This window comes from Chiloscyllium punctatum, chromosome 6, assembly GCF_047496795.1.
Source record: "Chiloscyllium punctatum isolate Juve2018m chromosome 6, sChiPun1.3, whole genome shotgun sequence".
Taxonomy (NCBI): domain Eukaryota; kingdom Metazoa; phylum Chordata; class Chondrichthyes; order Orectolobiformes; family Hemiscylliidae; genus Chiloscyllium; species Chiloscyllium punctatum.
The window spans coordinates 60,373,203-60,391,395 of NC_092744.1; the positions used below are offsets into that span (position 1 = coordinate 60,373,203).

At 38.0% G+C, this 18,193-nt stretch overlaps 1 protein-coding gene across 1 annotated transcript in view; it reads left to right on the forward strand.

Moving 5' to 3' along the window:
* The window catches only part of LOC140478424 (uncharacterized), a 361,667-nt gene extending 344,357 nt beyond the window's left edge, over positions 1-17,310 (forward strand). The window contains exons 8-10 of the mRNA XM_072571690.1: positions 9,824-9,948; positions 16,742-16,917; positions 17,233-17,310. Coding sequence (XP_072427791.1) covers positions 9,824-9,948; positions 16,742-16,917; positions 17,233-17,310 — 379 coding nt within the window. The remainder of the gene's footprint in view (positions 1-9,823; positions 9,949-16,741; positions 16,918-17,232) is intronic.
* Positions 17,311-18,193: the final 883 nt, after the last annotated feature.

The window sequence follows — 18,193 nt, forward strand, 5'->3', positions numbered from 1 at the left end:
GTAGCTGTCCATTGTGGTGAGCTTGTGTATCTGGAGTACTCTAAACTCTTTTGGGAAGAATATTTTAAAATTGGTTAATAGCTACTGTGCAATGCAGCTATATCTAAAGCAATAAAACATTCTAACATTTGGAAAATAATGTCAATCTTATCATATGCATTTATCATGCAAACATGTTATCCTTCCACAAAATGAAGTCAATGTCACATTTATATATAAAAAAATAAGATGAAGCGAATGGGAATATATGCCTTACTTGAAGTTAAAAAAGGATAGTGAAGAAGATTGCTCACACTCATGGAACTGTTTAACAAATGAACTAAAGCCTCAGATTTTTTTCCTGTTTAGTAATGTTAATAATCATTTAAATATCAAAAAGCAGTAGCCTGAAGTTAAAGTATTACAATTTAATACAAAATCTACTTGTTTTTTGCAATGTAGAAATTTCTGCACTCTTAAGATCGTGATTATTAAAGAAATGTCACCCCTATATTTCTTTGTATTAGCCAGCTGAAAAACACAGCTTTTAACACACAAAAGGAAAGGGTTATCAATTGTCTCTGGAACCTTAAGTCTCTGGAAACTAACATTATTGGCTTGATGATGAATTAAAAAAAAATGTTTTGGGTGATTAATTTAGCAGACAGACTTCAGAATATTTTTACTTACTGAGAATTTTAAAGGATAATGTTAATTCCAACTTGATTGTTTACTAATTTCTTAGATCTGTACTTGTGATATCATTTTATTGATGACACTGTAAAAATATTAAAATGCGGCCTTAAATATTTCTGTTTCATATTAGCAGATCAAAAAGGAACTGAAATGTTAGATTTCCTCTGGTCATTTTCACTGTTACGGAAATTTTAAGCAACCACATTACTGTACAGAATTTAATTAGAAATAATGGGGTACAGTATCTGCTTTGAGAATAATTGCAATCAGTTACCTGGGTGAAGATTGTGCCCACATTTGAGCTAGGTTTGGGAAATTATTATTTTTCTCAGGCTCCTACTCATCAAGATTCATAGTTTCCAACATAAAACCTATCCAGTCCCAATGCAACTGGGCTGTATCTTCTTTTAAAATTACTTAAAATAATTCCTAAATAGTTTTGAGGCTAACTGGTTGCAGTTTGATTACTACAGTGGATAATACATTTAAAGCCCATCTAATCACTACCTGAGAGTAGCATAAATAATTGGGAGCGATTTTAAAAATCTATATAGAGCTATTTGCTAGTTAGATGGACTTACAATTGCAAGTTTCTCAAGTAAATTAAATTATGTATTGAAAAGTTTTAAAATACACCTATTAGTGCTTTGCTGCCTTACAAGAGATTAATTTTAAGAGCTTCTTGAGTGCAATTAGCAGGACTACGCAATAGTGATTAGTTTGATTTGGGGTCACGTTCAGTTTTTAAGAAGGGGTCAACTTCAAGCACTTTTTAAAAATGAAGCACAAACAATTATAGAAACTGGAGTTACTCTGAATGTAAGTGGTTTCAACCATTTTGAGTGATTTGTTTCAATAAAAACAGTGCAACTCGGCAGAAACTGTCTGATATTGATTAGATCATTCTGATGGCAGAAAAGTTGTGAAATTGTGAGAATGCTGTGAGTGGACGAATGGAATAAAAGTATTTGTAAGAGGCACTAGTATGAGAAAACATAATAGCAAATATGAGTCGGAAGTGGAAGTCTATGAATAGATGTGCAATGGAAGTGCATCCACTCATGAAATGCATGTTGAAATGGAGTGGAGGAATGTAAGTTGTTTGGTATTGCTCAGGAGAACTGCTAATCCCATGGATGTGAATGTTGCATATAATTAAGCTGTGGCTGGTCTTTAGCAAAGTTAGGAGTAAAGGAAGATAGAGTAAATTCTTCACTCTGTCTTCATTGCAGGTGCAGGTCAGTGTGATTGCTTTAAAAAAAAATTGTTCAGTCATTTAGCTTCTTCATGTGGGTCCCAATCATGATTCTGGCCAGGATTCATTTTTCTAGAAGCTAGTTGTGAATTAATTGCAGGCACTGGTCAGGACAGCACCTCTGTATTTCTCTTGGTCACGTTCAATAATTATTTTTCTACAACAGTGTTTTTGTAACTTTTCACAGTAACATTTTTCTTGCATTAAATATTAAGAAAGTTTTCTTCATGAATTGAAACATATGATCATCCAGCTCCCCTGGCCAGTTACTTCAGCTTCTTTTGCTGTTATTGGAAGTACCAACGCATCAATGTGTTTTTATAGCATTAAGTTAGTTAATTTTAAAAATATTATGTGCTGACCAGTCCACTGTTCCACATCAATGATTTAAATCCTATTTCATCTTTCATCTGATAAATATTGCAAGGTTGGGCATGGAAGGGTGTTCATTTTGCATATATGAAGAGATCTCAGCATGTTAGACTGCACAGTTGTAAGATAGAATACTGTGGAGCAAAAAAAGATGGAACAAACAAGGTACATGACTACTGTATTTAATCACGAGTTTTGTTTATTTGTGCATGGAATATGGGTGTTGCTGAACAGATGAGCATTTATTGTCCATCTCTAATTGGAATGGGGTGTCTTTCTGAATTGCTGCAACTCTTGAGGTGTAGGGACATTGCATTACTGTTATGTAGGGAGTTCCAGGGTTTTGACTCAGTGACAATGAAGGAATAGCAATATAGTTTCAAGCCAGGATAATGCGTGGTACAGAGGCGGATGTGCAAGGGTGATGTTCCCATGCATGTGTTGCCTTTATTCTTCTAAGTGGTAGAGGTGATGCTGGAGCACTGTTGAAGGAATATTTGTATTGAAAGAAAGTAATTACATTGCAACTTCTAGGTGGTCCACACTGCTGGGAGTGAATATAAGAAGTGGTAGATAGGGCACCAGTCAAGCAACTGCTTTTTTGTAGATGGTATCGAAGACCTTGAGTGTTATTGGAACTGTACCTATCAAGGCAAGCTTAGAGTATTCAATCACTCTCCTGACTGGGTGTGTTGTGGGTGGTGGACTGGGATTGGGAAAACAGAAGGTGAATTACTTGCCACAGAATTCCAACCCTCCAGTCTGTTCTAGCAGACACAGTATTTATGTGGCTGGTCCAGTTCAGTTTCTGTTCAATGTAAACCTTGAAGATATTGACAGCGGGTGACTCAGTGATGACTGTGCCAAATGCCATTAAGCGTCAAGGAGCTATGGTTATATTTTCTCTTATTGGAGATGGTCACTGCCTAGCATTTATGTGACACATTTATTACTTATCAGCGACTGAGTGGATGTTGCCCATATCTTGCTGCGTATGGATATGGAAAGCTTCAGAGTCTGCGGTATCATGAATGGTGCTGATTTATGGAATCATCAGCAAACATATCCATTTCTGACCTCATAATTAAAGGAAGGTCATAGATGAAGAAGCTGTAGATAGCCAAGGACATGATCCAGTTGAGCTCCTGTAACTATATTTTGGGACTGATGTCAGAGGGTATTACATTGAGAATGTACATTAGTCTGTCTGATTAACTTTGAATACTGTTCGTGTCCAGTATTAGTCATTAACTTGTAAAGCAAATGGAGGTGCTTTGGAAGTGAGTAGGAGGATATATTGATGTATCGGTGACTAAACTGGGGTGGGGTGGGATGGGGGAGTTAGGGAGAACATTAACTTAGAGAATGCAAGTTTGAAAGATTGTGTTAAAAACAACTGGGAAACAAAGAAAAAATTTATCAATAAAAGTAACAGTGAAGCTGTTGGATTGTTGTACAAGAAAATCTGGTTCACTGATGTCACCTGGGGAAGGACACATTCTTTTCTTACATTGTTCTTAGGGCATATAACTCCAGTGCCTCTCAAGTGTTGTTCACACAGGTGTCTGCTGTGGCCAAAGAAAGCCATTCAGTTCATTACACTTGGGATTGGGAAATAAATCTAGGGCTTGGTCAGGATGCTTAGAATGAATTAAAAATTTGAGGTTGATCCCCAGAAATTGAGAATTGAACTAAGAAGGAAGATGAGAGATATTACACTAGTTTATCCTTCAAACATTTTTCTGAGTAATAACTCTTATGTATTTAATGGTGTTGAAAACAAAAACAAAGCAATATTATGGTAAAACATTATAATAAATGAAAGGATAGAAGTTGAAGCTTTGAGGAAAATAAGAACTGGTGTCAAAAGTAGTTCATTTCTTTTGATGATGAATCCATGCTAAATTCATCAATTCTTCTTGGTTTGAATTGTACATGGAGTCACTGATCTTTTCAGAGTGTAAAGCCAAATCTTTAAATCCTGCCCTTTGGGGTTAGTAAAATAAAATATTCATCCTAAAATAAATAACTTGCATTTATATAGTGCCCTTCACTACCTCAGGACATCTCAAAGGATTTTGTGATCAATGAAGTGCTTTTGAAGTGGACTCACAGTTGCTATGTGGCATACACAGCCATCACTTTCCATACAGGGCCTCATTAGTGGTATTGAGATTATGATTCAATAATCTGTTTTTTTTTAACTGGTGTTAATTAATATTGACCAGGACACTGGGCAGAACACACTGCTATTCTTTGAAATTGTGCCATGGTGGCTATTCCACACACTTGAGAACATAGATGGATATTGCTTTTAACATCTCATCCAACAGTACTGTACTCTCTCATGACTGCACTGCAATGTCATCCAGGCTCGTATAGTCAATACTCTGGGAGAATTGTACCCACAATTTTCTGACTCAGAGCTAAGAGCTCTGGCAAATGAATGACATCTCATATCTTCTGTTTTTCAAGGCAACTTCTTCTGTCAGACTCTTGGTATTCCCTCTGACTTCAAATTAATATCTCCTGTCTCCTTGATTGAAGTTAAGTCCAAGAAGTTTGTTTCTTCTTTCTTGCCAAATTATCTTTCCTCAAATTCCCCAACAATTCTCTACTTCTCTTAGAAAACTCATGGATGTTTAAGATTGGAATTTAAAAAGAAATTCTGGGATGATTTTCTAAATCAAAGTTATGCACTTGAATAAACTTATCATCTCTGAGAGGCAAAATGCTCTTTCATCTTGTGTACTCAAACTTGTCATAAGATTTCATTCTCTCTCTGTTGTTTATAATTACGTTAAGGTCAGTAACCCTTTGATATATTCTCCATTTTTTTGAACTTCAAAATATATGCCATGTATGCTGTTCCTTGTGACATCTCCACTGTGGGGAAATGAAGATTAATTTTGTTTCACTTCTATGATTACTTATTTTTCAGTGTAAAACCTTTTAGTTCCCTTAATCTCTATTTCAGCAATACTTTTCAAGAATTTAAAACTTGTACTTGGCATCAACAGTTTCTGGTCTCTGATATACTACTTTTTTCAACCTTGATAGTGTCCCTTTACCTTAGTTCCTTGGTAAAATTGATGATGTTGAGAACAACATTGGAAAGTAAATGGCTTGACTTTACTCAGACAGATGAAATGAAACAAAGCTATATATCAATGGGCCAGAGCTGAAGCTGCTGTATATCATGAATTCCCTGTAGGTGGATAATTAGCCAGGATAAAAGCATCCTGATAGACTCCTGGGAAGTGATATTGGCATCACAGACTATCTGCATGTTCACAAAATAATAGTTTTTCAATTGCAGAATTGAATTCCAACAGTGTTCGTGGTGTGACATATATAGAATCATTAGTTCCAAGAGCCAAGTGAATGCTAAATACTCATTGACAATTTCTCTGAGTGAAAAATGGGGCACTTTCTTGGTACGATGGAGGGCGGGTGAGTCAATCAGGCCCACTTTTCTATGTTCCCAGAGAGTTGTTACAGAGCAACCTTAACAGGGATTGGAAACATCCTCATCCTCTAAGTCACAGATGGATTTGAGGAAAATGGAAACTGAGGAAAATTCAAAATGAAAGGGGAAAATATTTTGTAATAAACATTAAATTTTAGCTGAATCAATTGGAAACTTCTGTCTATATTTTTATTGCTTGCAGTCACATACCAAACAGCCTTTGCAATTTGTCATCAAGGGCAACATGACTCAGTTCAATTTTGACCACTCGTTAAAGTGAACTTTTTAGTCCATGGATTTGAAAAATATTAATAAGCAAAGTAGGAATTGGCACCTTAAATAGTATTGGCCAAAGGATTCACACTGACGAATGTGGTCTATGTTATCCCATAATTGTTGACAAGTCTAAAAGTCTTTGATAGTTATCCAGTCTCCCTCTTTCTTGCTGCATTTTGTCTCATTATGAAACACGTAAGACTTGCATATTATAATTGATATGTCAGGGGTGCAGTATGAATATATTCCATTTGGCAGGAGCTACGATACTGAAGAAGCTTGATACAATCTGAACAAGACAACCAAAATAGACAAAAAAATACAAATTCACATGGTGTGTGCAATCATTTCCCTTTACAATTCCAAAGAGACATAATTGGGTGATTTGCATATCAGTAATGTAGAAGAACATCTTTCTAGTAAGGAACTAGATATTTTAATCTAACTGTAGAAACATGTCATCTGCACAATTATGGTACAAATATATGTTACTTGTGAAATAGCAGAGCAGCTGCAATTTATTTGACCAATAGTCACATCTACATCATTTGTTTAACAGCAGTTACACACTCTGGGTGGAATCCTTTGGAATGGCAATTGGAAATTATCTTTCTTATGTGGGATAGTGATGGACCAGAAGCCTGCCACCTCCTGCCCTTGCCAGATGAAAAGTTTCAGGCAGGAATACCCAACCTCCATTATCTGCCACCAATTAAGGCCCATAAGTAGTCATTTGATAATCACTTAATACTATTACCTCATCTGAGCTGGAGAACACATTGCTGAACGCCAACCTTTAGCCCATGCTTCTGACTCTCCCGGCCTCCTCTCCCAGTGAATCCTATTGCAAGATCTCCCACCAAAGAACACTGTCTTTTCCATGACTCATTCTTCATTCTTGGAGTCTCGGGACATTGTTATCCCAGCAGCAGCCATTGCATCTGGTGCTGCTGAGCTCTAGAGATGCCCAGTGTTTATTGATTGATGGGTAGCTCTGAAATCTGCCCCAGCTTAGTCTGAGATTGGCAAAATTTAGCGAATTCACTTTCCAATGCCAGTCTACTTAATGTACTTTTCTTCAGCCTACCCTTTAGCAGCACTCGTCAACGATCATAAACAGCGAGTGATTGGACTAAAGACACACCAGACGTGAACGGCACACTATCTAAGTGGTGCAACATTGTAAGTCATACCAAGGTTCCATGATCTCCCCTCAACCCAGTGTCTCTGGAATCAAGAAAGACAAAGCTTGCCATTTTACACAGCCAACCCTATATTGTCCTCATTGACTTAAACAAATTTTGCTAGGAGAAAGTGAGGACGCAGATGTTGGAGATCAGAGTCTAAAAGAGCGGCGTTGGAAAAGCACAGCTAGTCAGACAGCATCTGAGGAGCAGGTGAGTCGACATTTTGAGCCTAAGTTCTACATCATCATTCGTGATGAAGAGCTGATGCTTGAAATGTCAACCCTCCTGCTCCTCAGATGCTGTCTGACTGACCGTGCTGTTCCAGCACCACACTTTTTGACGCTTAAGCATATGTTGCCCCTTTTAATGACATAATGTCAAGATCCAAGAGTTCCCTCTCCAGCAGTATATGAGTATCTTTGTGAAATGGACTGAAGTATTTCAATAAGAAGGCACAGTTTCTTGATTCAACATATGGGCAATAAATACTGATTTTGCAAACAATGCTCATATTCCAAGAATGAATTTAATAGCACATGCACTTTTAGTTCAGGAACCTGGGCTGGAATATTCTTTATACTAGACAAATTGTATGACTCGGCTCCTTAATTGATTGAATCAGGGAACATTATCTGGGTAGAATTGCTTTGCATCTGAACTTATATCAATCAAAATTTATGCAGTATGAATGCTAACAGAAACTCAACATCCAGAAACAGCACTAGCTCACAAAATAGGTGGCAGTATTGTTTTAGCAATGCATCATAAGAATTTAAAGTGGTAATAAATGTTTATAACATAACGCAACACTAATTTGGGGTGGCATAGTTGCTCAGTGGTTAGCAAAGCTGCCTCACAGTGCAAGGGGCCCAGGTTCGATTTCAGCCTTGGGTGACTGTGTGGAGTTTGCATATTTTCCCCATGTCTGTGTGGGTTTTCTCCAGATGCCGCGGTTTCCTCCCATAATCCAAAGATGTGCAGGTCAGGTGAATTGACCATGTTGAATTGCCCATAAGGTTAGGGCATTAGGTAGGGGAACGGGTCTGGATGCGTTACTGTTCAGTGTGGACGTGTTGGGCTGAAGGGCCTGTTTCCACACTGTAGGGAATCGAATTTTAATGAGGGCAATATCTTTAAAACAAATGTTAATCACATGGTTAGTTTTATGTCATAATCAGATATTGGAACTAACTGCTGTGTATAAATAAAAATATGGTTGAGTTAAAGAAGTCCTTGTTCAATTTCAGGCCTTCGTTTAAGTATTAATGGCTATGCTATTGTTGCTATATATATTTAGCAATCGTAGAATAGGAACGTAGGATGTTTCTAACAAGGAGGATGTGAATCAGGCCATGATCAACAACGACCATACTGCCCCTCTGCAGAAGCCATTCAGCAAGTACCATTTCCCTGCCTGCACATTTTGCCAGAGAATAATCCAAATACCTTTTGAGTGCCTCAGTTGAACCTGCCTCACAAAACACTGACACAGTGTATTCCAGAACCTAACTGCATGTTGCTTGAAAAAGCTTTTGCTCATGTTGCTGTTGCTTCTTTGCCAATTACCTTAAATCTGTGTCCTCGCATTCTTATTGTTCAACCAATGCACACAGTTTCTGTCTATCTCCTCTGTCCAAATTCCTGATGACTTTGAAAATCTCTGTCAAACCAGGCGAGAGTGTGGTGCTGGAAAATCACATCAGGTCGGGCAGCATCCAAGGAGCAGCAGAATCAACATTTCAGGCATAGGCCCTTCATCAGGAATGAGGGTTGTGGGTTGGGGCTGACAGAAAAAAGGGAGGGGGTGGGGTTGGGGGGGAAGATAGCTGGGTAGCGATAGGTGGATGAAGGTGGGGGAGAAGGTGATAGGTGAGGGGGAGAGTGATGGAAAGGTCTAGAGGTGGTGCCGCATTGTAGGCTTGGGAATGGGATAATGTGGGGGAGGGGAAATGAGGAAGCTGTTGAAATCCACATTTATCCCGTGTTGTTGCAGGGTCCCAAGGCGGAACATGAGGCGTTTCTCCTCTAGGCGTCGGATGGTAACAGTTTGGCAGTGGAGGTGGCCCAGGACCTGCATGTCCTTGACTGAGTGGGAGGGGGAGTTGAAGTGTTCAGCCACGGGGCAGTGGGGCTGGTGGGTGTGGATGTACCAGAGATGTTCTCTGAAATGATCCACAAAAAGGCACCCTGTCTCACCAATGTAGAGGAGGTCACACCAGGTAACTGCTATCTCAACATGCCCTGCCATTGTCAATTGGTTGTACCCATGTCTGTCTGCTCTTGCACCCAGAAGAGACCTGTGCCTTTTATTTTGTATTGCCTCTGTGTTCTTCCTGCCAAAATGCATCACTTCACACTTTTATGTATTGATTTTAATCTGGTACTTGTCGATCCTTTCCACTAATCTATCTATTTCCTTTTTATGTTTTAGACAATCTTTCTGACAGTTCACAGTGCTCCCAAGTTTTGTGCTGTCCTCACAATATGAAAAAGTTTTGTGTCATCTATAATGAAATAGAATATTGAGCATCAGGTTTCTTAATTACTTTCTTTTAATGGGATTTCCTTCTTTTTCTACCTTGCATTTAGAACAAATTATTTGGATTCTAAAGCTGTAGAAAGACATGGTCTATTCATCTGTCGTAACAAACCATATATTCACTTTATCGTGGATCATGGAAAAGAACAAAATAAAAAGATGCACACTCAAGAAGGTAAATTATACTTACTGTGATACTAAACTGGAGATAGGTTATGTCTGCAATGCAGGTGGATGGAATCTGAATAAATTTCATGAGCAAAGAAAGCTCATTAGACCCTCAGGAGCTGTCTGCTTTCCAAAGAAACATAATACTCTCTTCCCATTACAGTCTTCAGTTCATTCTTCTTGAAAAACATATCCAATTTTTTCTTGAATTCATGCTGTTTGCTTCATTTGCCCAGCATGGTAATTCCATTGGGTGAAAAACTAATCCCAATTTCACATTTTTGCCCTTGATATTTGAATTGTGCACCAATGTTAAACAAAGGCTGAGCTAGTTTTAAATTTTAATTTGGATTTCAAACTTCTAAACTTCAAAACTGTATTAATATTTTTAAAAAGGGAACACAAATCAGCATCCTTAAATAGATGATGATTTAAGTTTTCCTAGTTCTTTTCCTTCAAGATGCATAGTTTACTTCATCTGATTGAATACCCAGAACTGTGCACAATACGTTCGCAGGCTAGGTGGATTCGCCATAGTAAATGCAGGGTTACGGGGATAGCGTTGGGAGCTGGGTCTGGGTGGGATGCTCTTCAGAGGGTCGGTGCAGACTCAATGGGCAGAATGGTCTCTTTCTGCACTGTAAGGATTCTATGATTTGGAATTAATGTGAGGTTTGTCTAGTAGCTTACATGCCAACAATGCAACCTCTTCAGAATACAGAAATTAAACTAAATTACATTTTCAAAAGTAATTAAAATAGGAAATTAATTGTTATACTTTGTAGATTCAGCACAAAAAGAAGCCATTTGACCCATTGTCTCTATTCTGGTTCTTTAAAAGATCATTCCAATTAGTTGCATTCTACTGGCCTTTCCCCATAGTTATGCAAATTTGCCCCTTTGAGTATTGAAGATTATTGAATCTACTTCTGCTTCTACTTCAAAGACCATATCCCAGATCGTAAATCACTGCATAATAAAACTTTTCATCATGTCACCACTGGTTCTTTTGCCAATTGCCTTAAATCTGTGTCCTCTAGATATTGACCCATCTGCTTCTCATTCTTTACTTCTGCCCAATTCACCAGGCTGTGTGTGTGTCTTCTGAAATTTCCTACTTTTCTCTACACTACTTACAACAATACCAAGTTTTACATAATCTGTGAATTTTGATATTTATAGTCAATTCCAGCTCATTTCCATTTCCATAAGATGAGTGGTATTAATACTGGCTTCAGGGGAACACCACTGCACACTTGCCTTCAGTCTGAGAAACATCTAACTATTATCTCTGTCTCCTCCGAAATTTTGTATTCTGCTGTTATCTCCCTTTTAATTCCATTGGCTTCAATATTGCAAGCAGGTTTATTATGCTATACTTTATAGTAAATGAAACTAAATTATGGTTGAAAAGGTATTCAAAAACACTTTGTTAACATGACGAAGAAAGGGTGTACAGTGGCACTGTTGTTGCAAGTATGTTACGACATTAAGAAATAATTCATGAAAAATTTTAAACAAATGTTAAATAATGAAAATATTTCATTAATTCTTTTTTAATAAAATGTTATTCCTGTGGTCAATGCAGTGTTTGCATATTATAAACATAACATTGAAGCTAACACTGCCTTCAAAAGAAGTTTTCATGGTAAACTATTTTTCATGATTTTATAAGTTGAATGAAAATTTGCATCTGATAACAACTATACTTTATCAATTGTTCTGTTCTAGGCTGGAGAAACTAGACAGTTAATGACATCATTCTGAATCAATTCACAGATTTTTTAACAGTAGAAACACTAGGAATTAAATAAATGTCATAGAATCATACAGCATCGAAATAGCCTTTTTGGTCAAACTCATCTGTGATGATCAGACATCCTAATCTGACTTAGTCCCATTTATCAGCATTTGTACCATATCCTCTAAGCCCTTCCTATAGATGTACCCATCCAGGTGCTTTTTACATGTTATAATGGTACCAGCCTCCACACTTCTTCTGGCAGCTTATTCCATACGCACACCACCCTCTGAATGAAAACATTACCCTTCAGGTCCTTTTTAAATCTTTCCCCTTTCACCTTAAACCAATGTCCTCTGGTTTTGGACTCCCTCAGCTGAGGAAAAAGCCCTTCATGATTTTATAAACCTCTATAAGGTCACCCCTCAGTCTACAATGCTCCAGCAAAAAAAGCTCCAGTCTATTCAGCCTCTCCCTGTAGCTCAAACCCTCCAGTCCCGGTGACATCTTTGTAAATCTTTTCTGCACTCTGTCAAGTTTAACAACATCCCTCATATGGAAGTGTGACCAGAACTGTCTGCAGTATTCCCAAAGTGGCCTCATTAATCTCATGTACAGCCGCAGCACGACATTCCAACTCCTAATCTCAATGTTACGACCAATGAAGGCAAGCATGTCAAATGCTTCTTCACCACCCTGTCTACGTGCAACTCCACTTTCAAGGAACCATGCACCTGCACCCCTAGGTCTCTTTGTTCAGTCACATTCCCCAGGACCCTATCTGTCACTGAGCCGATTTTGCATCCAGTTCAACACATTCCCCCTTGATTTGTATTCCATTGGCTTTACATTTTCTGACCAGTTTGCCATGTGGGATTTTGTCCAAAGAATTACTAAAATCCAAGTAGTCAACATCCATGGCACTGCCCTCCTCAAACTTACTTGTTACTTCCTGAAAAAAATTCAATGAACTTATTAAGATAGAGAAAGAGTATGTTGAACTAGATCCTGGATACTGTTCAATCGCAAGATATTAAAGCTAAAAAGTTTAAGTATTGCATCGTAGTGTCATGTGTAAGACATGTGGGTCATCAAATAGATGATGAAGGTGTCCATTCAATGCAGAAAGTTGAGAGAATTTAAAAGTAAAGAGACTAAAGATCAAGAACAACATAAAATATTCATAGGGCTTGTAACTTATTGTTATTCTAAGTCCACCCTTGACTTAGCTGATACATCCACTCAATGCATAACTGCTCAAAAATGGGAAAAATTGACAGTGCTCTCTGGCGTGTCAGAAAGCTTTTGAATTTATGAAGAAATTGCAGAATAATGATGCTGTTATGACACACAGTCATCCCAAAAAACATTTGGTTTTAATGTATGGTGTCTCACTGAAGGAGTTAGGTGCAGTTTTACCTCACAATATGGAAAGAGGTGTGGAGAAACCGTAGCATAAGCTTCATGTACTTTTATGAAGACTGATGAAAATTATTCACAAGTTAAACAGAGATATTCATGATCATCAGGGATTCCTGATGAAGGGCTTATGCCCGAAATGTCGACTCTCCTGTACCTCGGATGCTGCCTGACCTGCTGTGCTGTTCCAGCACAACACTATTTGACTCTGATCTCCAGCATCTGCAGTCCTCACTTTTTCCTCCACATTCATGATCATGTTTAGTGTTACAAAGTTCCACATGTACCCGTATGGTATGAAGTTCACTTTGTTAACTGATGAACAAGTCCATATAATCAGAACAGCAGCACAATTTCAGAGGTGGGTATTGATTTTGATGGCCTATCAGTACAAAAAATGTTATGAATCGACAAATCAAGAAAATAATAAAGGAAGCTGATACTCATATGTAGACAGAAAGATAAAGAAGGCAAATGCATGAATTAAAAACATGCAAGAATGAATAAATATCAAGTTATTCTCATTGTTTCTTCTCAAATGATGATTTTTTTTGTTAAACAAGTATCAGTGTTTAGGAAAACATTTCCTTTTACATGTAAATTACTTTAGTATTGAACGTGTGTGGTTTAGTTATGATTATTGTAAAGACAAGCATGCAGCACAATGTGATAAATTTCAGGTATTGTTGATGTTAATCATATTTTGGGAAATTATGTGCAAATATCACTTTTAATGTTTTTTTTAAGGGGAGGTTGCCCAAAAGCTGCCACCTCACAAGAGGTGTCAATAAAGTTAGTTCAACAAGTCTTTTCTTAATGCAGTACACAATATGGACAGAGATCTGAAGGAAATTCTAGAGATTAGGGCCGAGGCAGCTGAAGGCACAGCCACCATTGGAATTGTGGTTAATATTAGGGATGTTTAAGAGGTAGAATTAGAGACACACATATCTCAAAGGATTGTGGAGCTGGAGGAGATTACGGAGAAATGGAGTGACCAAATCATCGAGGGATTGGAAAACAAGAATGAGAAATTTAAAATTGAGGTGTTGTTTGACCTGGAGACAGTGTCGATCTGTGAGTATAAGGGTGACAGATAAATAGCATTCATTGACCTCAAGTTTCACAGATGGACAAATGTATGAGGCCAGCCAGCATTTGAACGGTGGAGTCTGGATGTTTTCATGGATGTTTCACCAGCAGCAGACGAGTTGAGGCAGGGATGATGTTGCAGAGATGGAAATAATTGGTCTTAGTGATGGTGCAGAAAAATGATTGAAAACTCAGGATTAAATGATGCCCAAGATTTTAAATAGTCCACTTCAACTTTCAGATGATTGTCAGACAGCAGGATAGACTCAGCAGTAAGGGAATGGAATTATGGCAGGAAGCAAAAATAATAGCTTCTGTTTTTTTTCCAACATTTAATTGGAGGAAATGACTGAGCATTGAGAATTGTATGTCAAATAAGCAATTCAACAATTTAGAACCAAGAGAGGGGTTAAGAGGTGGTGGTGAGATAGAGTTGGGTGTCATCAGTGTGTACAGAAGAACGGATGTTATATTTTCTGCTGAAAACAACAAATGCTGGAGATCACAGCAGGTCAGGCAACATCCATGGAAAGAGAACAAGATACCATTCTGAGACTAGATGACTCTTCATCAGAACTATTATATTTTCCACTGGTTTGTTAGGGGGCAACCATGTATCTCAGTAAGATTCATCTGAGGATGGATCATTGGATATCACCAGAGGTTTCTGTGTAGGAGTGCAGAGATGCTCCTCAGTATCCTGGCCAAAACATAATTGTTCAACCAATATCAAAATAAAACCAAAACCATCATCTAGTCATTACCTCACTGCTGATTGATAGACCTCACTGTGCACAAAGTTCAGCAATTGTGTTTCTGCAACAGTGACCACACTTCAAAAAGCAAATAACTGGCCTTAAAATGCTCTGTGTCATCTTGAGGTCATCTAAAGTTCTCGATAAGTTATCATTTTTTCTTCAATTCACAGAACATCATTGGTGGAGGCATCATATAGAAATGTACACAAACCAAAGCCATTCTGCATTTCATTCTTGGGCTGGCTATTTGCAGATCTGCCACAGATTGAAATGGAGGACAGACAAATAAAAAATAAGCAGGAGAAAACAATTTGAGGAAATATAGGAGTTCTCATTTTCACACAGTAGTTACAAGGTCAGAAGCTAGGAATCCTCCAGCACCTCTAACTTCTCGAACAATTCTCTAATTCACCTCCTGACTTCCCAAAGTCTGTCCACCATCTACAAGGTACAAATCAGGAGTGTTTTGGAATATTCCCCACTTGCCTGAATGAGTGCAGCTTCAACAACACTCACAAAACTTGACACTATCCAGGACAAAGCAGCCCACTTGACTGGCATTCCATCCACAAAAAAACCATTCCCTCAATCCAAATAACATGATAAATGAATTGTTGTCAGGGCTGATGCGACCACTAGGTGGACACCTTGGGTGACAAAGTTTGTGCCAGGGGATGGAAACAATAAACTGAGCTGAAACTACATACAGCTTTAAAGTAAAATGAACAACTGGTCACCAACTCCTAAAGGCTATGCAGGTGAATCCAAACCAAGAGTTTCTGAATCAGCTCTTTCCTGAGATCACCCAAGCCCCACACATGCTCATTAAATCTCCAATGACAGCAACCGAATCAGTGAATCATTGATGGCAGTAGCTTCCTCTTTCCCAGCTCCACACTATCCCTAGTGCTTTCTGACTCTCCATTCGCAAACTCCTGCTTCTCTCCGCATGTTGGATGACCATCCAGTCAAAGATTTCTCTTCCTTTGTCCCCATCCTTCAATAATTTGAGTTTGTGAATCATTTTCTACCATTGCTGGTGATTTTCCCATTGCTGATGCTCAGCTGTTCACTGCCATCCTCCAGTCCAAACACTAGCCCTCACTCAGTTACCTGCAGCATGAGGACATCGTGTTCCTATGCTCTGCAGCTCAGTGACAAGCAATGGCCTTTGAAATGGGAGAGACCTGAGAATAAAAGTGGAGCAGGGTAAAGGAAAAACAGAGAGGCAGAAGTTTCACTTGAAAAACTGGGATAGCGAAGCGTGATTTTAGTAATATAGTATAAATGCAGAAAGTTTATTCATAGTGCTGCACAACACAGATAATTTCTATTTTCCACAATGGGTGAGGAAAGGGTGGTGCCAATTTATCAAAATGCCAACGACTTAAGAGTTGTGTGTTTTCATTGAATTGAAAAAGTTCTGGGTGGTCTCGTAGTAATGTATGTGTTCAGGTGTGCAGTGCTGAGAGAACATGGTATTATAGAACAGTGGGAAGCTGAGACTAGGGCTGCAAATAGCTTTCTGAGAGTTTGGCAATTTTCAGTATTTGTATGAGAATACGTCTGAATTTCTACCTATATTCCTTTCCGCGAATTCACTGTGGTGCATGTTGCCAGGCTGAAGTTTCACCAAAGACACTGAATGCTCTTGTATTGGCCCTGCAGTTTGTATGTCTACATCTTGATGTTTTAGGTAATTAGTCAAATTGTAAACAATAGCCACACTTCAGTATTTGCATGATGCCTAAATAATGTCATAGTTACTTCTTGTGTGGTAATTCCCACAGTATCTAAATTGCAAGAAGAACCTATTGTGCAATGTAAGCAAAGCATTTCAGCCAAGTACATAAGTGAAAATGATGTCCCTCCTGCCCCTGAGATTGACCGATTCAACAACAAAGTCAAGGTACCACGGGGAATTTCAACCAAAAAGGCAAATGGTGAAATCCATATGTCAAATGAGGTACTAATGTTAAAATTAAAATGTTAGACCACAGTTTTAAACAATCTGCCTTTATAACTACTTGATTTGATATCCTGATTTTAAGAAGTTTGAATTGGCCAAATGAATTTTTCTTGCTTTTTCTTATTTTTGTTTTCAAATCTTGATGATGTTTTATTAAAGCTTGCTTCGATATTTATGCTACTGAATTTCAGATCATTCCTTATTGCTGGCTACAAGAATATTAATATTGTAAAGAAATCCTGCAGTTATGTATTGCCTCCTTAAACTGGCAACACATAACATGAATTTTTGTTATTTCTAATTTGTCTTTAGTGTAGCCGTTGTCAATTTACTCACCTTTTCTCATTAGAAAAACTCAGCACTGGCACAGCTGAAGAGCTCATTAATTGAGTGTTGTGGTGTTCACAGCACTGCAGTTATTTTCTCACCCACTTTCCAATGATAATCTTTGCAACGTATGAGCTTAAAATTGCATCAATTCTTAGCATGCCAAGTTTCCTGGAAGAATTTGTAGCCAAAATGGTTGCATCATATGAAACTAAAGATGAAACTTTCATTTTTGCAGGATTTTGCCATTTCCAACAAACATTCTCAAATTGGACTTTTAAAAACTGATTAATGTGTTTACTTTCTGATTTATTTAACAATTAAATTGACATTTGGATTTGTTATTCTTATTTGTGTGTCCCCCAGTAATAAATACTAATTTAAAACATCCTTTCACACTTATTATAGAACTGGCACATTCTTGCAGGACTGATTGATTTGTTTTTGAGTTGGTGGCGATTGGGACACCGTAACCAGTTCCTTGGGTCACAGAGCTCAGCATTAATTCAATGAATTGATTTAGAAAGTGTTGTCCAGCAATAGTCTGTTGACCTTAAATGGCTCTGTCACCCTGGGGAGGAGGTTTTGGGGGTAGAATATGCCAATAGTATTCTGCCATTACAAAAAGTGCCACAAAGTGAACTCCAACAATTGTGCAGCTCCTGGACATAATATTACTAAGCCTCAGTGCAACATTCAACATGTACAAAGTGATTTTCATGTAAGATTCACATATCATTTGGTCAAAGCAAAAGGCTCATTGCCTGCAGTTGCTATATTCCAAAATGAAAACATATGAATCCTATAGGAGCTGTTGGGGGTTTCAGATGTTCTCTTATTGTTGTTTTCATTATCTAAAAATTAACAGATAATGGGGAAAAATTTTGTAGCTGTCTTTTGGAACATCTGTGATTGCACTCCAGAGATTAGAGTACATAATCACTTC